Raw genomic sequence first — 26,662 nt, forward strand, 5'->3', positions numbered from 1 at the left:
TTCCTCCTTAAGAAGCTTGAGTATAGGATCAGACTCAGTGGTGCATTTTGGCAACTGTTCTTATGTAGAAGATTTTAATTTGCTTGAAGTTTTCTAGATGCAGCATATACCTGGAAGAAGGTTTTTTTATTCTATAAATAAATTTCTTATTTATTTCAACAGAAATTGAAAAGGAAAGCTGTGGGGATCCTGGAACACCATTGTATGGTATCAGAGAAGGGGATGGATTTTCTAATCGTGATGTTTTAAGATTTGAGTGTCAGTTTGGATTTGAATTAATTGGAGAGAAATCTATCATTTGCCAAGAAAACAACCAGTGGTCTGCAAACATACCAATCTGTATTTGTATGTACCAAATATTTTCTTATTATTATTTTTAAGACATAACATTATGATAAGTTTTTACTTATAGGTAATAATTTGTGTGGTTGATTTCAGAGTTAGCATAATACAATTAATTCTGCTAGCTGGATTAATTTACTTTTGTTCAGTAGTGGGTTTGCTTAATGATTATGCCCAAGACAGGTTCTAGAACTGCTAAAATATTTTTTCTCTTATAGCAACTATTAAAGCATTTCTCTTTATGTGATTTGATACAGTGTTTTATTATTGGCTTTTTTTGGTAGGATTCTGTAGATTTTGTATGTATGATACACTTTTTATAGCTAGTCTTATATGTTAATATATTACCTTACATTAGAAATTGCTGAATTGAAATCAAGGTTTTAAATTATTTACATTTTTTCCATGTATTATATATGAATACCTTTTAGCACTTACATTATCATAGACATTTATAGCTCTCTTCCAGTTGCATTATACAGCATAAGTAAAACCAATGTTGTGATACATGTTTGTGGCAGCATCTGTCTTAAATTTTCCACTAAAATAGTATGGATCAAATATACTCAGAGTGCAATCAGCTGCTTTCATCTCTGCAACTCAATTTAGTATGGCTTAACTGAATTGATTTAATATAAAACATTATCCTGATAACAACAAAACATCTCTGTTGTCTCTTTGAGGCTTGTTAATTTCTGGTGCCACTGTGTGAACAACAAATGATAAGAGTACTGTTGACTTTCTGCCCCTTTAATGTGCTCAGTGGGAGATCTGCTCATCTAAATACTTTCCTACAAGAGAAAATAAGTGGTGCCAAGTGATTGTTATCATGGCTAAATTGTAAGGACTGCCGTGGATTTCCAATGCAACAAGGATGTTCTTTATTTCTTGGGGACTCTACTTGAGAGGTAGTTTTATTGAGAGGAAGGGAATACGAAGATTAAAAAAAATAAACCACCTTTCTTTTAGATTCACAGATCATTACAAATAATGAATTATTCAGTTGAGGTAATCAGCAAGTTTTAAGATCTCTTACAAAAATTTAGCACTAAAATAAATCCTTATTGGAATGTGTTATTCTGTTGTCTAACCTCTCTCTCTTTTTGGCAGTTCCTTGCCTTTCCAATTTTACTGCACCGATGGGAACAGTTCTTTCACCTGATTATCCAGAGGGATATGGAAATAATTTAAACTGTATCTGGACAATAATTTCAGACCCTGGGAGCCGAATCCATCTCTCCTTTAATGACTTTGACTTGGAATCTCAGTTTGACTTCCTTGCAGTTAAAGATGGTGACTCTCCAGATTCCCCCATAATAGGAACATTTACTGGTGCTGAAGTTCCTTCCCATCTTACCAGTAATGGCCATATTTTGCGTCTGGAATTTCAAGCTGACCATTCAATGTCAGGACGTGGATTTAACATCACTTATAACAGTGAGTAATAGTATTTTTTTATTGTGTATGCATCTTTTTCAACATACAGTTTAGGAGATAGGCATAAGTATGTAAACATGACACTGTGGTAATACACCTTCAGAAAAATGCTAAATTAGGCATTTGGATTATTGTATAAATTCTGTGCTAGGGCTGAAAGTATGTGTATATTTCTCATTTGTGGCTTTAGAGATAAATATGTGCATATTTCTCATTTATGGCTTTAGAGATCATTGATGACTGTCAAACCGGGCAAGTTTCAAATTGTGCAACAGGACTTTACTGAACTTGCTGATAGTGCAATTTGTGCTACATACTATTAATTGCCATCATTACATGTACAAAACAGTTATTCTTTAGAACTCATATGTTAGTTTAGCTGTGAATGTATATATTATCCTGGAGCTAATGGTTGCAGTGTGTGGTAGCTCCTAGTCAATGCAGTTAAAGTGAGCAGCCATAGGAGCTCTTATCTAAGTTAAACCACAATAAATTTGTTTTCTTTTTCTCTGTTTTACCTTCCTTACATACATTTACTGACAGCATAATAATAATTGAAGGTTATATTAAATATCTTCTCCAGTACTAAATACTATTAGCACTTATCCACCTTAGTTTTTCCTGGCAGAACTGTTACATTTCTTCTGAAGGACATATGAAGAGTTGCCTATGTTGTGTTTCTATCAAGTTATTTGGCATTTATCTCACACCAAAACCCAGGGTAGATGTGGTGAAGCAATTTGTAAAGCCACAGCATGAACAACTGCAAAATACAGTGTGAAACTTTCCTGGGAGCAGCAGTGAAATGAGGAGGATTGAGTTCAGCCAAGTTGTTCCTTTTGGGTAGTTGGAAGGAAATTGGAAGGACTGGAAATGCCTGAAGTTCCAGTCTTACAGCTCTGTGTAGAGGATGGTAGGGATAAGAGAGTGTCTGCTGGGGGGATCTGCATATCCTCCAGAGTTTCTCCACCTCATCCACCTCACACATTTGTATTTGTTTGTTTTCTTTTCTTTCTGATGGTAGAGGCTTTCCATGCCAACAGATAGACAAAATAAGGAAAATATGATGGATATTTTCATATTCCAAAAAGTCTGATGTCATGAGCAACCAGTACTATTCCTGTCTTTTTCCCTATTGTCTAAGAGTTTATTATATAATTCCAGAGGCTTACTTAAGATGTAGGAGAATGTTCAACTGCATCATTGGAAGGAGAACTGTGTACCTACATCTCCCCTCCCCAGAATAATGTGTTACCTGCTTGTCTATGTGGGAAAAACAATTAATTGTTTAAGATGTTTTACTTAAAAAATACCCAAAACCCAAAAAAACCCCAAAATTAAAACAAAAACCACAAACAAACAAACAACCCCCCAAAACAAAAACAGACAAAAAACAACCAAACAAAAAACTCAAAACAAAACAAAAAAACCTGCCAAAAAAACCCCAAAGAGGATCCATTTAACCAAAGAGGAAATGAGATTAAGTGAGGTTTGTCATTGAGAGAGCCAGAATCCATATTTTTTTTCCAAGGAATGCTAAGAATTAAAATTATTTTCATAATATTTCAAGGACTAAATTCCCCTATGGATCTCTGCTTTTCTTACATCATCTTTCACTGTCCGTCTTTGATTTTTCTCTCTCTTTTGTTTTGTTTTATTTTAGGTTGTCAGTCTTTCAGAGAAGTATTTATTAAGACTTAGAGATGAGCTGACACGAGATTATTCTGCAAACATTCTTTTTCCAATTTTGTCTCGTATTTCAGCTCCCAGCCCTCTATTTTATCTGCTTCATCCTCAGGTCATTTCTCACAAATGTCGAGTGCAAATATGAAGAAAATGTGGTGACTTCTTATTGGTTTCTATACATACGAGTTATCATTGCAAACTAAACTTAGAGTGGTAGCTAAATATCTTAGTAATTTAACTAATTATTGGAAAGTCAGTGGTTATTCAGAACTACTGAAATATACAATCGCTTATAATTAAAATGAGATATTGAATCCATATTTCTTTACAGAAGTTGTAATATTTGCTCTATGTTTTCTTCTCTTTCATGTTCTTTTAACATATTTAAGAGTTTTTGCTTCTTTTCATGATTGTATTTAAGCTTGAATAGAGGTATTCATGTGTCTGTTAAACTCTGTAGCTAAAATCTACTAACAAAAGCAAAAGAATCTCAAAAAAAAAGTGTCTACTCTTTCATCAGTAAGGACAGCTGCAGTCTGATAAATTACAGAAGTAATCTTTCCATAATAAAGAGTTTAAGGGCAAGAGAGATGATAAAAAAAAGGAACTGATAGAATTCACTCTGTCTTAGCATTTATAAACTCAAAGTTAATTAAAAATATCCATTGTCTTCTAACACACCAGTTGGTATATTTCAAAGTTATCAGTCTCTTTTTGCCCCCTTCAAGAGTAGGAATAGTATATCACAAAAACAGTACTTGATTACTTCTTTAAAAAGAATGTAGGCTAGTGCTGTAAATATCTTCATTGATGTGGAGGGGAATGGATGTTTCATTCCCATGACAAAGGAGCTGATGCAAAGGAGACTAGAAAGTTATGAGGTCCTCCATGAGTAGGCATTCCACATGCCAGCCTCCCTTTGGGCTGATGTGGATGGATGTTTTGAGGTGAAGAGCTTCTTCTAGATTGATTCAGGCTAGCTGGTGGACTGCTTTGAGCTGTTTCTCGTTGACTGGGGTATAGGTGGTGCTGGGCAAATATTTTTGTATAAGTTTAGAGCTGCTGTTTCTCTCAGTTATGCAGATATTTCTTGTTGCTCTTTTCATAACAACTATTTAATTGTGCTTTATCTAGCAAAAGCTACAACCTTAGGAGTTGCATAGCAGCCTGCTAAAGGTCAAATGATGGGCCTCTGACATCAGCCTATTTAATTCAGTGATTTCAGCTCTGTAGACCAAAACATTGACAATCCCAGATGATGAGTTTATATTTAAAGAGCGCTTTTAGTGTGTTTCATTGCTGTGATAGGGTATGTTCATTACAGCCCATTTTTCCTGGCACTCTTTCCTGCTAGACTTTTTCAGTCTCAGTACTTCTCAAGATAGAATTCTTCAAACTGTAATGTACTAAAAAAAGTATGAGTTTACATGTATATACTGAATAAGCTAGCAGTTGTTTGCATAGCTTTAAATAATATTTCACAATAATTTTGAGTATGAAGTATCTCTTTGTTATTCGATATTCTCTTAACTTTGGTTTATTCTCTGATATTTTCCTCTGAAAGGGTTACCTTTGCTAGCTATTGCTAGACTTACCAGCTGAAACTCTTCATAGGGCAATCCACTAAAATAATTAATTATGCCACTGGACCACTCCTTGCTGGTGCTATTTCCGAAGATGTTTTAAAGCAGATTTTAGACCAGATGAGTTCTGATTAACTTCATTTCTGCCTTCCAATCTCATGAGATCTCTGAAGTTTCTCCCCTGCACTGTTTTTTTTTTTTTTTTTAAATACAAAATGCATACTTTAACATCCTTTAGAGTTAATATCAGAACATCAACATCACTCTGATCTATCACTATGCTTCCTGGCATTTTTCCAGATATTGCTTAGTACACCTATACAGTCATGGTAGTTGATGACTATTCAAGTCAGGAAAACTATTTGATAAGGAACCATGGTTTCTTGATTTATTGTTGATGAGTAATATATAAATATAATTAAGGATGTACCCATGTGTTCTTTTTCTTTTCAGCCTAAGGCTTGTATAATAGGACAGCTCCACCATGAAGCTTTTTAGAAGCATCAGCAGACTGTATTTTGCCCATCAAGTAATGTAACTGCAGCCAGGCTAAGAAAGTGACTGCCGTTGTTGGGAAGGATTATCTTTCACTATCTTGCCTCTCAAAGTCATTCTGTACAGTACAATTAATTCCATAGGAGCAGCAGTTCCTGAGCTGAAATATAGAGCAATGAATTGATTTTGCAGGCTTAATAAACTGGTGTCATACACTAAATCTGGAGTAAAAATTTATCTACATTTACAGATAACAATATTGAAAATCTACCTCTGTGTTGTCTGAAGGTAGTAAGAGAAACAGACAATCAATTCCCTTCCTAAAAGTGGTGACTGTGCATAAAGTATTGGAAAAGTTTTTGTAACCCCTATGGAAAAGTATGGGATTGCATCATTTTTAATGTCATCCTTGAATGGTAGACAACTATTCAGTGAAAGCATGATTTTCATTCCCAATATCTGTGGCGTTTCCTAAGTCAAAATGTCAATAAATAAATGCTTTCTCTTGTCTGTTGCTATGATTTGTAATACCTTTGTAATGCAACATCTGAGAAATCTTTCTGCTAAGTTAATGAAATATTACTTTTTTAAAAATTTCATGGGTATGTTTTGTCTAGTAGACACATTAGTAAAACTACAGGGGAAAAAAAAGTGAAAATCATCTTTTTAGGCCATAGTCCTTTCTGATGTCTCCATATGTAAGAATATTTCTGAAGATACAATTTGAAGTCATCATATGTGATGAAGGTGGATATCATGTTTGTAATATTTGTTCTCACTGAAAAATAATCATTCTGAAGAATATAGGATATATGCACAGTGTTCATAAGTAAAACATCAAAATACAATAGCAAACCAATACATATATTTCAATGATAGTGTTAAATATTATCTTTCTTATCCAAGTTTAAGATGTGTTCTGTAGTAAAAGACATGGACAAGCTTTGTTATAGTATCTAGATGTATACACATAAATTAAAATTTTTCACTTTGTCCACAGATAAATGTGAAATTTTGTACATACTAGGAATTTGTTCGACCTTAAACAAAATGTTATGTTTAAAGTTTAAAATTTTCTTTCTTTTGCGAAGAAAACCCCGTTTGTCACTGTTCATGAGCATTCAGTACAAGAAACAAAATAAAATATGGTAGTATTAGGCATACTGAGGTCAGTATGGCTCAGATGGTGTGACAGTGAATTGGATATGCAGAAGATGACTAAAGTTATTATATCATAGATGCTTGTCCTGCCTTTCTGAAGGATGCTTCTAGCCCATTGTAACATTAGATAGGATGGACTGTTGGAAAGGAGAACTTAGCCATCACTGAAATCTGCCAGCACCTAGCTGTCCAAGATGAGATTCATGCTGGTATAACTCTATATTTTAAGCAATTTTTTGTACCGGTGTACGTTTTTTGATGTTGATTAATTTTTTTTATTTCTTATTTTTTTTATTTTTTATTTTTTATTTCTTATTATTTCCTTTGTTTCCTAATATAATTTTTTTGTTCTTATTTGCAGAACAAAATCCTAAAAATGTCCTGTTATTTGCAAGAGTTATCACACTATTTCCCCTTCCCCTCGCCCCCTTTTTCTTTTCTTCTCTTAAAAAGCATTTGGACATAATGAGTGCCCAGATCCCGGAGTGCCAATCAATGCTCGGCGCTTTGGAGACAACTTTCAGCTGGGGAGCTCAATTTCTGTCATATGCGAAGAAGGATTTATTAAAACACAAGGAACTGAAACAATTACTTGTATGCTAATGGATGGAAAAGTAATGTGGAGTGGACCTATTCCTAAGTGTGGAGGTATGTGTAATATTTCTTTCTGGTTCAGGAGAACTTGATGCAATGTGTTTTGTCACCAAATGAAGTTCAGATTTCTGCAGAAGTGTAGCACAAAGCTCCTGTAAAACCTAGCCCTTAGTAAAAGAGTCTAGTAAGGCATGAGTTTTTATTATAAACCTGTCTGCAGGAGTGAATTTTTCTTATAACGGTGATAAGGGTAGAAGAAAAACATGGAAAAAAATGGCACATACATCAGTGATGTAAACACTGCTATATAACATCTGTAATGATGAAGGCTAATCTAAGAAACTTAATAGAACTGGAATGGGAATATTTTACACTTTTCATACTTTCAGATAGCTCCTGTGTGGTGCTGGAGGAACTATCATTTCCCAAAGACATTTTTTGCTTGAAAGGATTACTCCCGCCTTTTTTTTTCCACTTCTTTTTAAAGAATATATTTGTCTCATGTGAAAAAATGTTTAAAGTAAAGAGTTTCAGTGCTAGAAAAGCATAATATTAATCTCTGCAGTTTGGAATTCCAGTCCAATCAGTATCATGACTGGCCTAGTTAATACTTAGGAGAAAGAAATATCAGGGGAGAAGAAAATAAGAAAATCCTTCTGTTTTCCCCAAACTTTATTTTAGTATATTGAAGACTCCTTTTCTTCAGCTATGATATTTAAATCTCCTCCCAACTTGTCACTCAATGTTCTTGAGCAGAAGTCTGGGGGTTTTGTGGGGGTTTGTTGCTTTGATTTTTTTTTAAATTTTTTTCACCTACTTTCATATAGGTTTTCTTCAATATACAGCTATTGACTTCCTGATTCAAACAGATGAACAGTTTAAAATCATTTGAGTGCTCAGTGACATTTGTTGATATAATATTAGATTAGAATGAAGATGCTGATCTCTTTTGGATCTTTGGCCATGCTATTTAAAACTTCTTGAGGTGTTTTAACCCTCTGTTGCAGTGCTTGTGTTTCTTCCATCAACAGTGACTCCTAGGCTGGGAAAGATTACCTTAGCAACTGATCTTCTTTCTTTATAGAAATGAAATACTTCATACATCACAACATATAAACCAAAATATAATTTTTACTTCATTGCCTATAGCTGAAGATCTCTTCTCCTAAAGGGGAAAAATTAATTCAGTTGCTTGTAATGATTATATTTAATCAATAACAATATAATCTCTGATTTATGGTTTGTGAGTTTTTATTTTAAATGAAAACTTAGTTTTTGTTTTCACTATGTAACTGCCTTCCTGAAAAAATTTACATAATTTCAATACCTTAATGTGACTGCTTATAATATCCTTCACATTCAGTTTAGTTTCTGAGATAAATTATTATTGTTTCATAGATATAAGGTGGGTCAGTTTCACTAGACAAGATTAGTATAGGCTATAATGCCTCTGCTTTCATATAGGCTTCATGGAGCTGTCCAACACTGCTAATAAAATATAAAGTTGCATTTTTAATGTTACATTAAAAACTTAAATTACTGGGAATATTTTTTAGTGTCAGTCCATGCAGAAGATAATCTGATCCATAGGTGGCTGGATACTCTGAATGGAGCATATATTGGAATCCTAAAGGTTCAGACAAGGGTATATTTGTATTAGATGTTTTATCATATTTAGAATTAGATATGCTTTTAAAATTTCAGATAAAATTGGAAGACAAATGAAAATATTTTCAAACTAATAATGTAATTTGGTCTGTTAGGGTGTTCAGAATTTTTAGTGATTGTGTGCACATTTGCCTGTACTACACGGTTATTTCATATAAGCTCTACACACACCTCGTAATTTCATTGTCGTATATATCAAGTCAAAGGCATAACCTCCACATTCTGTCTAGGAGACGCTGAATGTCACTGCTGTGCACTTTTCCTTCCACTGCAGAAATGTCAGCAATTACAATTTATACCAGAGAGCTATTTGATAATAAACGTGGTGCAGATGGACAGGGTGAGCGCACTTATTTTTCAGGGCAGTCCTGACCAGCCTCTGCTGGGACTTCCTCCCAGCCCTGCCCATGGCCCAGGATCCTGTTTTTGCTGACTGTGGGGCTGCGATTCCAGCCTCAGCAATGCTGCTGTTCTCGGCTCAATGCGCCCATGTGACTTCCTGGTTTGGCCTCAGACCGAACCCATCAAATTGCATCGTCTGATGGTCACTTGGTTGTTACCAGACCCTTTTCCTGTAACCAGTCCAGACTTGTTCACCTTGCTCAGGAAGAGCTGGATCTGTCTGTGAAGGCTCTAACTCAGTGTATGCTTGTGTATGTGTGCGCATGTGATCTTCCTTGGTTCCTGGCTTCTCTTCTCTAGTGGAGTGGTCCTGCTTTTGCTGCTCTCTGATGATTTTAAATTTGGGATTCCTGTGCCTTTCATCCTTCCTGTGAGGGTTATATGGAGGATATTCCCATAATCTATTCTAATATTGTGCTGTTGTACCTGTGCTGAAGCTCTAACCTTGGTCTTCCTGCATAACTCCTGTAATGCTTAATATCCTGTGGTTCTGTAGCATTGGTGATAAGCTCTTGAAAAAAACATGACTAAAACTATGAATCTACAAGACATTCAGTGATTAGCCTGTCATCCTCAAAGCTTTTTTCATACTCACATACAGAAATTTCCTGTCTCAACCCCTGTACCTTACTATACAAAGAAAAAAATACAAATGACTTTGTAAGAATTCTTCGATCAGACTAAGATTAGCTTTCAGTATTTGGCATATCCCTGTGTTTGACAAATAGATTCTGGTTAATGACAACCTCTAGTTAAGTTATATTTCTAGTGTTTTGTTTTGAAACACAGACATTGGGAATGAATCTGTCAGGCAACCATCAAATATAGCTAGAAAAAAGAATAGGGGATGAAAATCAACATAAAAAAGCTCAGGGAAACAATCCTTTGTCAAGATAAGAGTTTTATTTTCTAAAAAACAAGGCTTTTTGATATGAGCCAAATACCCAGCTATTCTGGAGGCAAGAACTCCTGGGTCTAGGAAATCGGTTTGTGATGGTGAAAGTCAAATGAAAAAAATCTGTGGAATCTCGCACTGCAAGCATCAGAAAGAACCATAATCAGGAGATGGGTAAGAAAGATGAAGACCTAAAACAGCAGCAAAACATTCATTATTGTGAGACCCCAATTAGAAAGAGAAATTATTCCAAATTTAGACTATCTTATAGTATGAATTATTTTTAATGTACTATACATACGAGTATTTTTGCAATAGAGGTTTTTGCTGTATTCTAAATATAATCTTTAACAGTTTCATGAAAATGTGATGAGAATATGGAACTTTGTACAAGTTTAGCAGTAATGTATTCTAACTATAGTAGTATACTGGCTCAGAATAAGGCCATCTGGTATTCCTATTCTTGTTGATACACTTTGTAGTTTATAGGCTCTCTATACATTATGAATATGCAGCTATATACAATAAAATATAGGGATGATGAATGCTGGAGAGTTAACCTTCTGGTTGTTGAAGTGAATAGGAATTTAAATACTTTATTACTTGACTGATACTGTTTGCCGGAGGTAGTATGAAAAAGAGACTTTAACACAAAAGATGAGAAAGCCCATTTTAAAAACATCAGTGATGAAAACAAGTCTAAATCTGCATATTTAGAAATGTTTGTAATATATTGAATTCTGAAATCTACATAACTTTTAGAAACCCTTTTTTTCCCCCCTACATATTATGGGAAACATGGGCTAATATGTCCTTAAAAACAAAAAATACCTATTTATAACAGTTCATCATTTTAATATAGAAGCTTGGTAATCTCCTGAGAAAAAATGAAGATCAGACAAATGCATAATAATTCATGGTCTTCAATTTGAAACTGTGTCAAAGAGATCTATTTTTCTATTGGAAAAGCACAGAATAATATAGAAAATGGTATCTACTATGCCAGTACCAGTATGAGGGGCTCTCACAAGGACAGAGCAGAGAGGAAAATCACCTACTACTGACCATACTTCTTTTGGCACAGTCCAGGACACATTTGGCTTTCTGACCTACAAGTGCACACTGTTGGCTCATGTCATCTACTAATACCCACAAGTCCTTCTCTGCAGGATTGTTTTCAATCCATCATCTTCAAAAGGTTTCCTGACATATCTCATTTGCTTTGGAAGTGAGTATTGAAGTGTTTTGATAGGAGGCCAAAGTTTTTTCCCTATGTTTAAAAATTAAAGGATTAAAGCAGTTTATTAGTTCTTTTCTAAGATACTTTGTTGAACAATAAAAGAAAACCTTAGCAAAATGAAAATCTTGGCCTACATATAGATGTCTATGATGTAAATAAATACGTGTATGTTTCTAGTGAGTGAATCTGGCAAAGAAACAAAGCAAGCTCATCTTTCCCTTCACAGAATGAAATTGGGGGAAAAAAATTTCAACTTGATTATGTCAACTGTATATGAACTTTGAGGCTTGGTGAAATCCAAAGTAATTTGGTGAAATTTTTTCAGAAAAGTGTCATAAAACTAAAAATAAGGAAATACATTAAAAAACAAACAAAAACCCAACCAACCAACGAACAAACAAAACAAACCTATAAGATTTGCCTTTAGAAAATGGTTTAGTCCCTGAGGTTTAAGATCCTGAGGAGCTCACCAAATCTAATTTGGTCTGGATCAAATTCTTGATTATCAATTAAACAAAGAATAACAATAAGCCCATGATAACAATAAACTGGTCATGCCTTCACAGTTCTACAGTCTAATGTATTTATTCCAATATTTATGAGAACCAACAAAGTATTTAAGCGTAGAATGGTTAGTGTTGGAAGGGACCTTAAAGATCATCTAGTTCCAATCCCCCTGCAGTGGGCAGGGGTGCCATTCACTAGATCATGCTGCTCAGGTGTCCATTCAATCTGGCCTTGAACAATTCCAGGGATGGAGCGTCCACAACTTCTCTGGGTAACCTGTTCCAGTGCTTTCTTTACTCCTCTGAGTAAAGAATTTATTCCTAAGATCTAATCTAAACCTTCCTCCTTTCATTTTAAAATCATTGCCCATTGTCCTGTCTCTAACTGTATAAAAAGTCCCTCTTCCTTCTTTTTACAAGGCCCCTTAAGGTACTAGAAGGCTGCAGTGAGGTCTTCCCAAAGCCTTCCTTTCTCCAAGCTAAACAATCCCAGATCTCTCAACCTGCCTTCAGTGCACCACTCAGCTTCATGTCATCTGCAGTCTTGCTGAGGGTGCACTTGATCTCATGTCTATGCCATTGACAAAGTTATTAAAGAGTACCAGTCCCAAGATAGAGCTCTGAGGGACATCACTCCCTAACATCCTTTTAAATGCAGAAATAATGTTTTCCTAGTGTTTGTAAGTTACCATGTGGCCTACCTGATTATAATGTATGATAAAGTTCGTATGTATACATATATATATACACACTGAAGCTGACTTTTTTCTCTAGACATCTAGATATTTTAAATTGCTAGAAAAATATTATGATCTTTTTACCTCTTTTAAAAATGGTAATACTTCTAGTGATTCAATTACTGCATTTCTTAGATAACTCAAGATAATTCTGTGAATTAATTTCTCTAGGGAATATCAATCTACTACTGAAAATAAATAAATGAAAACATGACAAATACTCCTACTGTCTTTCCCTCACCTATCCATAACGCAGAGGTGATGTTGATCTCACAAAAGTGTGATGACACATGCACTTGACTTTCATAGGCATGTAGATCCGTCAGATGAAACGGGTTTGCATTCAAGCATGAAATTAAAAACCCACACAGAGCTTTGTAAGACTAAAACCTAAAAGATCTGTCCTTCAGCAGTATTGGTCTTATGGTTCTTACTCTACCAACCTGTAAGATGATATCATCTTTGGGATAGCCTAGCACTCTCCATAGCCAAAATCAGCTTCAGTCAAACCTAATTGTTACTTCTGAGAATGTCTATTCTGCCCTATGACTGTCTTAACACTGAAGAACTAATGGAAAATTCCCTCATTCTGTACCAGATTTTCTTCAGCTATTTGTTAACTCAGTTGGTTAGAACTTGGTGTTAATAATGCCAAGGTCATGGGTCCAATCTCTGTATGGGCCATTCATTTAAGAGCTGGACTCAATGATCCTTGTGGGTCCCTTCCAACTGAGAATATTCTGTGATTCTGGTCTAGTGGAAGGTGTCCCTGCCCAGGGCATGGGGGGTTGGTATTGATTTGAGAATTGTTTTCAGAAATGCTCTTCATCCTTGTAATTCTTACAGTTGTGAAGATTCTTACTGTAATTAATGTGCCATTAAACCACTGAAATACTTGAAATTACTCACTTGTTCTAAGAGAAAAATTACGTGTTATTTCTGGTAATTCTACTTGCAGAATATTTATATATTTGTATATATTGATCTATATTTTCCAAGTGCTTAAAAAACATCAACTAATCTTGGAAGAATGGTAAGTTGGTCTTTTTCATGAATGAGGAATAAGAACTGCCAACGTGACAAGCAAAATGCATACGCTGTGACAGTAGATTTATGTCAAAGTTAAATAACACTTCACTGCTTCCCAGCTTTATACTCAACTAAAACTTTTTCAAGTTTTTCAAATCTCTCTGCTCAAAATTAAAAACAAAAATAATGATATATTGTAGAAATTATGCTTTGGTTTATGTCCTTTATTGCAGGAAAATAGATTGTACTGTAAGGATACAGTAGAAAAAAAACCTGTTGTCAGAATTATTGAACAGTTTATTTTAAGTTTTTAGGGTCTTATTTGAGTTAATCTCCATCTAATTCTGAACACCATAGAATATATCAGCTTTGAAACCTTTTTTTGAGTCTTCTTGAAACTGAATTTTTAAAATTTGTTTATTATAGTTATCCTATATTGAAAATTGCAGTTGTGAATTACATATAAGAAGTCTATGTTATTTACCTTTCTCTTTGCTTCATTTTTAGCTCCATGTAGTGGGTATTTTTCATGGTAAACTAATGGAAAGTGACAATTGTGATTGAAAATGATAATTGTGAATTACATGTAATAAATCTGTGTTGTTTACCTTTCTCTTTGCTTCATTTTTAGCTCCATGTGGTGGGCATTTTTCATCTCCCAGTGGAGTAATTCTTTCTCCAGGCTGGCCAGGGTATTATAAAGATTCCTTGAATTGTGAGTGGGTGATAGAAGCTGAACCAGGACACTCTATCAAAATTACATTTGAAAGGTCTTTGCTAATTTTTCTTATTTAATGTTTTCCAGTTTTTACCCAGAAACAGGAGTTATTAGCTTTGTCATAACATTATTTTCACTATCACTCAAATTAAGCAATTGTATTATCAGGCAGGACTTTCCAAAACACCTTCAGATCATAAATATTATCTTCAGTGAAATTTCTACTTGATGTGCTGAAAAGCTTTTGAAATTTCAGCCCTCTTGCACATATTTAAACCTGTCTGGCCCAGTTAAAAACTTTGTGTATTTTTGAAGATTAACTTTTTGATTTGCTTGTAACCATATTGCTATGATAATTACACAGTTCTTTGTTTCTCTCAAAACCATGAAATCTTCAACTCTAAAAATCTGAATCAACTGTGAAAACTGAATTGAATGCATTCATATTTTTATCTATTCTGAATATTTAACTATCAAATCAGATAATCTCTTTTTGTAAAAGGACTGTGTACTTTCAGGATGGAGTTCCACTTTCCCCAAATTACTTCAGCATTCCACTTTTCCTACATTACCGTCTCTTACTAAGGTCCATTCCCAATTCTAAGGATTGAAATGTGCTGAGCACCTTACATTTCTCATGACATTTAAACTCTTTATTAGAAAGCAAAACAAAAAAAAAATGCAATCAAAGAATGCTTTTCTACATATTTTCAAGGATGTTTTAAGTTATTTTTAACTGTAAATATTAATAAAATTATGTGAAAATCCTGGAAAAAAGTGCCTTTGATGATCAAAGTTATAGTGCACAAATATCATGCAAGTACTTTTCAGTTGATCTTTATGCAGTATATTTTGACTACTCCTGGGCACAGGATTAAAAGAGAAGATATTTCTTTCTTTTAATACAATTCAAAAGTTGTTTTTAGCAGGATGTGAACTCCATCTTCTCTTAGCAAAATTTCTCATTGTGATAAGATCGTTTAAAACTTTTTTCTAGTACTATTGCTTACACTATAATAAAGTGATCGTGGAACATTATATACAATCAAAGGACAAGTAATAAAGACATTTCAAAGGTATTTTCTATTCTTAACATGAAATGAAATCTAGTCTTCCAAAATCACTATTGCTCTTTATTACTTAAAATAAAGACTTACCAAACTTTTTGCCAATTAGAATACATAAAAAGGTGAATAACTCCCTCTTGCAAAAACTAATCAAAACTCATATTAATTCAAAATTAAGAGAAAATTATTCTTTCTTGTCTTGTAAATCAAAATGAAAACTAAAAAAAATGAGCTTTCATTAACCTAAATTTTTGAAAAAAGTTATAATTTCAAATAGTTTATTTTTAATTCAGCAATTCATTTAAACAACAGATTTGATGTGGACAGTCATTTCAAAGTGAAAAGCATTTGCCTTTATATTTGCAAAATGCTAAGCCAGCTGCATTTTCTTTCTTTACACATGCGTTTTACTGAATATGACGTTTTCTTGTGTACCCTTTTTATTTGTAATGCATTAATGCTTTATCATAAAATTGCACAAACTCTATTCCTCTTGTAAGAGCAATAAGAACAAGATGTGGTCTCTTCAGATCAGAGAGCGAGCTTCTATCCTCTTTAAGATACTTCCATTGCTGCCCATTTTTGACACTCTTGACACTTGCCATAAATTGGGCTGATATGCTTATTGCTCAGATGCAGTAACGCAGAGAGGCTCCACTCACATATAGATGTGTGTACTCTTATGTGTCTCTGTGCAGAAGTGCATGTAAAGATACATCTTTGTATGTTTACACAGATGCATTTAGATATATAGTTACATGTTTGGATGTAAAAAAGAAATTATTTCATAAATCAAATAATGAAACAGATCTTTATAGTGTACTGAACGAAAAGATTTTGTAAGCTATGGTTATGCTTTTTACTTAGACATTTTCCACACCGTTTAAATTTACATTCTGAGTCATTTATAAGTTAGCTTTTTAAGAACTCATTCTACTCTTGGCTATCGTTGTTCTACTCCTTCTGCTTGCTTATCTTCCACTACATTTTCTTAAGACAAAAGGATAATTTTGTTGAAATATACACTTGTAATACTATAGCCAAATGGCTTACCTATATGATTAAAAAAACCACAAACCCTCAAATTTTTCCCAGTTCTTTACATTTCACCTTTGTCCTTAAAAACACATATACTTTTTCTTGTTTTTATCGTTGCAAGTATCAAAACTTCCACAGTATGAGTAGTTATTTGAAAGATTTTTAGTTTCTCAGTCAGGGAAAAATATTTATAGTACATGTCTAGAATCTTTACATACTTTTTTGGATTTTCTAAGAGGAGGGGAACAGTTTGTACTAATACACATTTTCTGCAGAGTGACAGCTTAACGTTGCATCAATTTTCCATTTGCAGAGTAGTTTATTTCCTTTTAATCTCACATCTTCCTGTCTTTCAATACCTTCTCTCTTATGACAGTGGATAGGTGCCAGGTACTGCATTCCATGACTATATGCCACAGTGTTCCTGTGCCAAGGAGCCAGACACATACAGGAAAACAAAGAGATCTACAGACATAGGGAATAAAAATAGCTATTAATTTTTGTGCTTTCACTATGCAAAAATATTTTTTTCATATTTTGTTTTATGATTGTGCATGTATACTTTAAAAATTTATTCCCGTTCTACAGGCATAAATAAGATAGATAATCTTCTGGTATTTTGTTATAAATCAGTATCTTTTTAGGCTCAATTGAAATGACAGAAGTGATAAATGGCAGTGCCATTCTTCATTGTAATGAAGTGTTTATCATGTAGCCTAATTATGAGTATTTAAATGCAAGGGATGCTGATAGCAAACTACTGATTGGAGTACTAGTCACGTTTGTCTAATGAGTATACACTGTGCAGCAGGATGTCCTGACATCCCATTGAATTGGTAGGGGGGCTCTTAGAAACAAAGATGCATGTTATAAATATTAAGGCAGCTTTATTTATTCAAATAAGACCTCTTCTAAAAATTGTGTCACCTCCCGTCTTAGAGCTTGCTTCACTCCTGTCTGCTTCTGAGTCCTCCATAAGAATAGACCTCACATAGCAATGATGAAAGGACATTGGAGCGGTCTTACATGAAACTTATTCCATTTCTATAAACCCCTACTGTTTTCTCACACCAGAGAAAAAAATAGGTGACATGTAAATATATCAGATAAGTTGAGCATTGAGAGAAAAAAATTATATAAGCATCACACTTACAAATTAAATTTAAATTGATCAGATTTTGAGCCAAACAACCAAGTAAAGGCATTGTACGTAATCCCCCCTTCAAATTTCTTTCAGTTCATCTCACTTAAAAATGGTTCTTACTTTTTTTTCTCAGGTGTTTATTCATTTTTTTCATCACTGTATTTTTCTGCTGTCTGTGGTGTACGTAGTCTTTGAACACAAAGTATTTACGAGAGGATTTCTTTTATATCTTTGGAGATTCAACTTAATTTCAGTATGACTTGATTAGCCTGATGGCTGCATTACGTTTTTAAGGTCCATGCCTTTTTACACCTTCGGTCTCAAGTATGTTTTTGATAAAGGGACTAAGAAAGCAGAACAAGACTAAATGATCTGTTTCCAAGATTTCTTCTATTTTGTATGGATTACTGGGAAAAAATATTAGAAAAAACAAGTTATTGGTTTTTAGCAATATATCACTTTGAGTTCACGTGGAAACTAGTAAAACACAAAATATTCAGTTCTCCTCCTTCTAGGATTATCCCACTTCATTTCTGTAACTTCCTATTACTTTATTTCTGTGCTTTTTTAAATGTTATTTCATGTGAATGGAACACTGATAGAAGAAAACATGTTTTGGAGGTTTAATTTGTCTTCTCGTCTTTTGCCAGACTCCTTTACACCTTAAAGCTCAGACTCTTGGGACATAAATATTGAAATATTGACTTCCTCAGTGCATTGGCATTAGTCATGCAGTTCTTTGAATGAGTTTCACAAAGCCGAATTAGGCATCTAAGTAAATCAGAGAGAGAATTAAGAATATCTGAAGGGTGCTTATAAGATCCTGCTGTTAATCGTTCTTTTTAATTCTAGAAGGGTTTTTTCAATAATACACCAGAGTTCCTTATAGAGCAGTATGATTGATCTAAGGTCTGTCATAGCAAGAAAGAGAGAAACCACTGTCAAAATACCAAACACAAGTTTGGGATTGCTGATAGCATCTAAAACAAGACAAGCAAGGAGATATCTAGCAGCACTGTCACACTCAGCTTTTCCTTGACAAGGACAGCACACATGCTGTCTTTAAACACTCGTTTTCTGTTACTTTCTAAATAGGATTTTTAGTTGTAGGTTTGTTTTTTTATTTCCCCATAACTTCTGTCACCACTTTGGACCGAATCTCAGCTGGCATAAAACCACTGGAGTCTCAGTGCAGACTCAAATAGTTCTATCGCTACTTATAGAGGATTTTAAGAGAGTAGAAACTCAAGAGTATGATTCTTTGATAATATAAAGTACCTTGATGATATTTGTGCCACATAGAATAGATAAACTAAAAGAATATATCAACATATCCTCCATATAATTTACTTAATTATTAAAAAGACCCCATAATTTTGTGTTTTAAAATATCATATGTAAATAATATTAATCTTTATTAACAAACTGTGTTTCTGGATTTTTTCTTCCTGCAATACAAAGCTACTCAAGAAGTTTAAACTTATTTCTCATCTTACTAAGCCACTAACCTGAAATTTTATTATTATATTAATTATATAGGATAATTGATTGTATTGATATTGTAAAATAGATATGTGGAGAAAAAATATTATCAAGGAAGGAGCATAGTTTTAAAATATGGTGTTATTGAATTTGTTGTAACTGTCTCTTTAAATTTGTGCCTCTGGGTGTTTCCTCAATTGCAGATTTCAGACTGAACTCAATTATGATGTTTTGGAAGTTCATGATGGACCAAACTTATTATCTCCACTTCTGGGATCTTACAATGGTACACAGGTCCCCCAATTTCTGTTTAGCAGTAGCAATTTTATTTATCTTCTCTTTACAACTGATAACAGTCGTTCTAACAATGGATTCAAGATTCACTATGAAAGTAAGTAATTCTGTACTGTATTATTTGATTTCACCTCCCTCTCAATGCTTATTCTTGTCATAAATATATAAAGATTTACAGATGTCATCTTTGGTAAATTCCTGTTATTTCTCAGTCTGAGAAAGATTTAGTGATGTTAAACTGCAAAAATGATGACCAGTAATTTTACTTAAAATTTAATCTCATTGATGTACTACTCTGTGCTTTAAGAATCAAAAGATGAGAATGGGAAGCAAATGCCTTTCTTCTGGATGCTGTTTTAAGGCTTGATATTCTTATATTTTATACAATACATTTTTGTGTGTGTAAAACTGCATGAGATTAGGAAGATTATGGAAACCTAAGCAAATAACTGAATTACTGTTCTGATTGATGTATCTGCAGCTCTAACTGAAGGTAAGGCGAAATGCACTTTACACTAATGAGCTGAAAATCAAGCTATGGAATTGCTTGCTTATGGATTTTAAGGGTTGTAAAAACCTACCTATGTGATTTTTTCTGATATAGAAGTATTCTTTTGCCCTTTTTAGAGTAATACAAACAACACTGAAGAAAGTATATGTAAGATTTCATACTTTATGAATTCTTAAAATTCATTTAAGTTTATATATCCTAATTCAATTTACTTTTTGCATTTCTAAATATAACTTTTGTTGAAATAATTAAAATTTTTAAGAGAAATAATATTTCTATTGTAATCACTATCTGATTTGCTTGGTAAAAGTAATAAGCACATTGTTGTCTGTCCATTTCTGTTTCATACACCAACTTGTTGGAACTACCACCAAACTGTTTTCAGTTTTTTTAGCATTATACACTAGTGGAGAATAAAATTTAAAGTTATGATGTCAGAGAACATTGAAAATATGCATTCTTACCGTTTGTACACAAAATAAACAATTTTCAGTGCTTACTTTTCTGTTTAATAGCCCCTGTTTATACACAGACATCTAATATTAATTTTATTTTTTCTTAATTCTTACTGATTTCTCATCTTCCATTATCCAGTACAGCACAATTCTGATTTCCCTTTTGGGAATAATAATGACTAATGATCTCCTCCTCATCATTTCTCCCTTCATATATCATAGTGAAAGCTGAGGTCTTTTATATGTTCTTATCTTTTATGCTAATTATTTCTTTTCACACAATTTCTTTGTAAGGAAGGATATTTTATGACTTCTCTGTAGGAATGAAAAGAATAAAACCCATAAAACATTTAACAGTGAATAATTCTTATAATTTTTGTACTTCAGTATTATTCCTAGAGGGTTTTTTTTCTCATGATTGCTTTATAATGAATTTCTTTGTATGAACTTCATATGTGAACTTCTCACTGGGAAATAATCTAAAAGGTTTAATATTTTAGCACACATTGAAATTTCCTTTATCAAGTCAACTTCTCTTTACTCTATTTTCTGCCATTCTTTGTCTTCTTAATGTCTCATGTATCAAATAGCACTAGGTATGAGAGTTATTTATGTAAATAGTTTATCTATGTAAATATTTCAAGGATCAATATCAAAAGAAATGAAAATCACTTTAGCTATGATAAAAAATTTTGATCCAGAAAAAATAAAGGCTGGAAATCAGGATTTTGAGTGATCATCAAAGCTTTTCAACATCAGCATGAGGTACAAAATCACTTAATGTTACTAATGCAAGTTGTTATCCATAGCATCTTATAATGATAACAGAGAGAAACAGTGCAAAGATAATTCACTGTAAATGCATGATAATGATGCCCTCACCCCCACTCACAGCACAATCAATTACTTAAATGAATTTAAAAAAAATCTATAGGTTGTTTATTTAACCTTTTCTTTACATTTTCTTTTTTTTTCTTTTTTTTTTTTTTAATCCAGGTGTAACTGTTAACACTTACTCTTGCTTGGATCCTGGCATACCAGTGCATGGACGTCGTTATGGACATGACTTCTCTATAGGTTCCACTGTCTCATTTAGTTGTGATCCAGGTTATAGGCTGAGTCATGAGGAACCTTTGCTATGTGAAAAAAATCACTGGTGGAGTCACCCCCTCCCAACTTGTGATGGTAAGGATGAATGGATTAAATATAGAGTACCTTAAAACATACGGATTTTACTAAACTATTAATAACTACAATGAGTTAAATGTTGGAGCTTGGAAAACCTCTGTTTTTAGACAAAAAGAATACTTAGAGGAAATAAATGTTATATAACTCTGTGATGAGACATATAACCATTAAAGCAGAGAATGATATATAGTTATTTAGCTCTGCAGATTACTGAAGATATGTCTATCTAAAAATATGTTACTGTGAACTGATTGCAAAGTTAATGTGTATCTGCTTGTAAATCACTCATTACAAACTACAAATATTTGTGTTTGGGTACCTATCTATGGACACAGGTGTGTTGACATAAAAAACATGGAATGAAGTTTATTTATACCTGACTCAAGACCAGCATTTCCTCCTGTTTGATGCTGATCACTGTGTTCCTAGCTCGGTAACAGAACTTGACACCTTTTAATCACTATAGGAATTTATTAGGGCCACATTATACCTGATCATTAAGCATATGATTATTAAACCAGGCAAAAGCGGGATTGTGTAACAGTTCTCCAACATATCATTAAAAATTCTGCTTGAAAAATTATATAATATTTTCAGTCATCTCTTGTAAACTGAATTGTTCATTTTAGTGTTTTCCCACTTAGGGTGTTATCAATTGTATGTAATATTAAGAAAGTAGATTGTAATGTTCATTACGTTGTGTTGTTTGAGATGTTTACTTCTTGAAATAATTTCCTTGCTTGGAGCATGACACGCGTTTTTCTGATGATGAAAATTCTGTCAGGAATAATATTACCATTTAATTCTAGGGTAATATTTAACAAAAAAGTCTCCTGAACTTTTATGAGTTACAGAATGCACATGATAGTATATTTTTCTAAAACAATTCTTAGTGTCTCAGGACACTCATTTAGGAAGAAAAAGATGAGTCTGAATGAAGACTGATGAAGAAGTTCACTGATCCATGAACTATATGGATATTTCCACTTGCTATATGGAAATCTATTAATTTTCAGTGTATTTCTTTCTTTAAAAAATGGTAAGGATTTTCTTGGTCTTCAGTTTGCTTGAAGAGGAAATTCTTTAGTTTTTTATATTTCAGTAAGTTGAAAGTGTCAGTATATAATGATACATAAGACTCGTGGTGGTAAAAAGGGATGTGAATAATCACTTTCTTGAAAATGACACTCTGTAGTTATGCAAGCCCAATTCCTAAGAGATTCTACATCTCACTCAGGCTTTGAAATGAAGAATTACAGGGTTCTGCAGTTTGCAGTCAAGGGGACTACACTTTGCTGAATAGACCATAAAATTAGGATGTATTTTCTCATGGTGATAGGCACTAGATGGTAACAAGGTGAAAAAAACCAGTATTAACACACTCGCTATGAATACTGTGCTCTGTTGTTAATAAACGTACATATTGTCATAAATTTTTTCTTAAAGATACTGAACTAACATGCAATTCATTAAGTAAATGAGGTGGGGTTTTTTCTCCAGAGCACATTGCTAAATGGCAATTGTCCATTCAGTAAATATGCTCTGAAGGTAAGTTTAAGTACATTTATTCTATCAAATTTAATCAATTAATGGTTGAAATAATTTTAACTTCATTGCTGATTTTCTTTTCTGGTAGAATGTTTTTTAATAGGATTCAGAGTCCTTACACCCTCAGGAAAAAAAAGGACATTTGCTAAATGTTCTGTTCTTTGCATAAACTGCAAGCATGGGTTTGTATTAATCATGCCATCAATAAACACATCAGTCGCTCCTACTGCTCATTCAATATGTTACTCTGATGGTTTCTGAGGAGCAGAATTGTTTTTTGATTGTTCTTTTTGATAATTGCATCTCTTTTTTATAATTGCATCACGTAGTGATATGGAGACAGACCCTGATAATTATGCAGACAGATCATGACAACTCGTGTGTGTGTTTCGGAGGAGAAGTATGTAGAAAAGAAAAAGGATTAAACTTAGAACAAGTTCTTCCTCAGAGTAGAAGATGGTGTTGACTGAAATTCTATTCATTAAATTCTAGTCATGATGCGTTTGGATGTTGCACAGAAAAACATCACACAAAAAAAAAAAAGAAATAAAATAGATTGTTTTGAGCTTTGCTGAGAAAATATTTCTTGTATTACATTTATACCATTCCTATCTAACAACTACATATGATACACTTTGTACCTATATATCTGGAAAGCCCTGAATTTCTTGATTGTAATCACCTTCCGATTCTTCACTAATAATTTTGTCTTATCATGTCCTCTCTGTATGAATATTATAAGATAATTTTGCTTTTAAGCTTTGAATAGATATGAGAAAACCTAGTTTTCTCAATATATGAATTATTGTATTAATCTCATTAAAAATTACAGGTAAAATAATGTAAAAGTTAGATACCTAATTAAGAGTGTAAAGCACTCTTTATTCCCTTCATCATAACATGAAATTGAATTCTAATAGATAATAATACTTATTCAATATTTGAATTAAAAATAAATATTGTCATTCCACCTGATCTTCATTTACCCAAGAAAATTAATAAATAGAATGAAAAATATTCAAGCAAGATAGAAAACATTTAATGTTTACTTTGGAAACCCCTAGATGCCCAAACGAATTAAGAAATATGACTTATGCAGTACCATGAGGAACTTATTCAGGAAATATGGCAGAGATGTTATGTAATTTCTGTTGATATGTCTAAGATAAAAATAATACTTCTATTAAAATACAGCTGTTAAAAAGCCTGCTGCAAATATTCAATGTGGTAGAGGCCAAAATTGGAAATGGATAACATATCTTGGTCTATTTTAGATTTAAGTAAGAGGGTAAAAATACAAGTTTATATTGTGAGTAATCTAGGTTACACTAGTTTCTATTAAGATAGTCTTTTGTGTATTATAACTCAAGTCCAAGATTTCTTTCTAGAAACTGATTATGATAATTTGATGTTCATATTGGTAATTTACCACTACTGAACTGCATCCTGTTGTAAGATTGCATTTTCTGTAATTAGGGAAGACAAATGCCAAAGTTTCTTGGTCTAGGAAGTACAGTATACAAGATTCAAAATCTAATTCACTGTTTCAATAATTTTAAGTTATGTTTTACATGTCACTTTTATTATCGAATTGCACAATAAATGAAAACCACCCTAGAATTATATTTTTAGTTGGAAGTTAGAGTTAATTAAGCAAATGAATGTAATGAGACCTCTGTGTGTTTGTGCACATATATATTCATATCTGGAGTTATATATACACAAATACATTTACGTATAAATAGGTTTTGCTTTTTGTTTCTCTGTGATTCTGTCTGAACTAGAATATGTTATTAGTCTTTTTCAATGATACTTGAAAACCAAAACTAATCATTATTACAAATCAATTAAAATTGTGTGTTTTCTCTTCCCATCACCTCTGAAAAACAAATAGTTTTCAGTTATTTGTACTTACAACAAACTGAACTCACTGAAAAAAGGTGGGGTTTTTTTGAAGACTTCTCTTCTTATGAGTATTTTCTCTTTTCTGAGAAAATTGAGTTACATCATTGTATGTTAGTGTCTAAGTTGTGTTTGGTAATCCATGGCTAGTCTCTTGAAAAATTTTATATAAGAAAATGATAGTTGATTTAAATTGAAAATGTGGAAAATGTTAATTTCCAAGATATCTTCAATCAGACTAAAAAGATAAAATATTATAGATTTTTTTTTTTTCATTACTTGTTAACACCATTTGTAGAAATACATGGATAAATGCATTTCTATATGTTTGTACCTATTTTTATATATATCTTTATTATTTTCACCTGTTTTACTAAAATAACTCATACATTCTCTTGATAGTTTTCTGTCCTTTTTGGATATGATGACCCCCTTCTTCTCACATCCAGGTTTCTTGAAATTTCGTATTATTGCTATGCTCTACAAATTCTGAGACTGACTGGTATTTTGTCAAAAAAAAATAGTTTTAAATAGATAGTAAATTGTATTCATAGATCTCAGGTGTCAGAGAACATAATTGTTGAGTTTTATTTCATGGTATAAAAAGCAAAGTTTAAGAGAGTTTTCTGTGGATAAGTTTTAAACTAACTATACAGGATGACCCCAGGAAGAGAGGATATGTGAAAGTAAAATGGAAAAAAAAATCGTGAACATCTGTGAACAAAAATGTCATAATCTAATGTGAGTTGTCCCAGCAATATGTTTCTGTAATATAGCTGCCGAGACAAGACAGGCTGGTAAGAACTTGCAATTGTTAATAGTGGTCATAGAGATGGAAAATGTAACTTACAGAAGTAGATCACTTAAAAGATCCAAAATCATAGATTCTTATGCAGTTTGCCAGCTTTCCAAATTGAGACCTGAAGAGGGAATAGAACATAATGACAGTTTAGCAGACGAACAAATGGGTAAAAATAAATAATAAATAAATTTAGGTTAGAGATTATAAGACTATTTCTAGTATTGCAAGATTGATTTCCTTTAGCAGTTTTATAGTAGCATAAAATATGGCCTGAAATGGAATTTTGCAATTTTATGAATGACACAAGTCAAGTGTTTTCACTACAATTTTTCATGTATTTGAGGGATGAAGCATGGCCTACGTGTCTCCCAATGAGACATTTATGAGTAATCAGACTAAAATTTCTGAACCTGTTTGGGCCAAAAATTATTTTCCATGTATATAGGGCCATTTTCTAAGCTAGGCTTGCTTGCTGTTACTCTTTTTTGTGATTGATCATGCTACGGAGCAAAATAATTTACAACAACAGAAAGTGTAAGTAATCAATGCAACATTGTAAGAATTTATTTCAGCTGAACAACTGATGTAGTCACTGAACTCCACTATTAAATTAGAATCTTCATTCGTAGTTATCCAAGACTTGCTTATTAAATTGCCACATCATTTCTGATCACCAGAGTGCTGGAGAAGTACTTTTTAATGCATTTCTATGTACTTATCTGTATTTCATAGTCTCTT

The 26,662-nt window shown here is 33.0% G+C and overlaps 1 protein-coding gene across 1 annotated transcript in view; it reads left to right on the forward strand.

The window, feature by feature from the left end:
* Positions 1-26,662, forward strand: part of CSMD3 (CUB and Sushi multiple domains 3) — a 605,915-nt gene that overhangs the window by 349,073 nt on the left and 230,180 nt on the right. Inside the window, 6 exon segments of the mRNA XM_032696902.1 lie at positions 163-345; positions 1,453-1,779; positions 7,158-7,352; positions 14,407-14,545; positions 19,428-19,615; positions 21,481-21,669. Of these exon segments, the coding sequence (XP_032552793.1) occupies positions 163-345; positions 1,453-1,779; positions 7,158-7,352; positions 14,407-14,545; positions 19,428-19,615; positions 21,481-21,669 (1,221 nt within the window).

Source organism: Chiroxiphia lanceolata, chromosome 1 (assembly GCF_009829145.1).
Source record: "Chiroxiphia lanceolata isolate bChiLan1 chromosome 1, bChiLan1.pri, whole genome shotgun sequence".
Classification (NCBI taxonomy): Eukaryota; Metazoa; Chordata; class Aves; order Passeriformes; family Pipridae; genus Chiroxiphia; species Chiroxiphia lanceolata.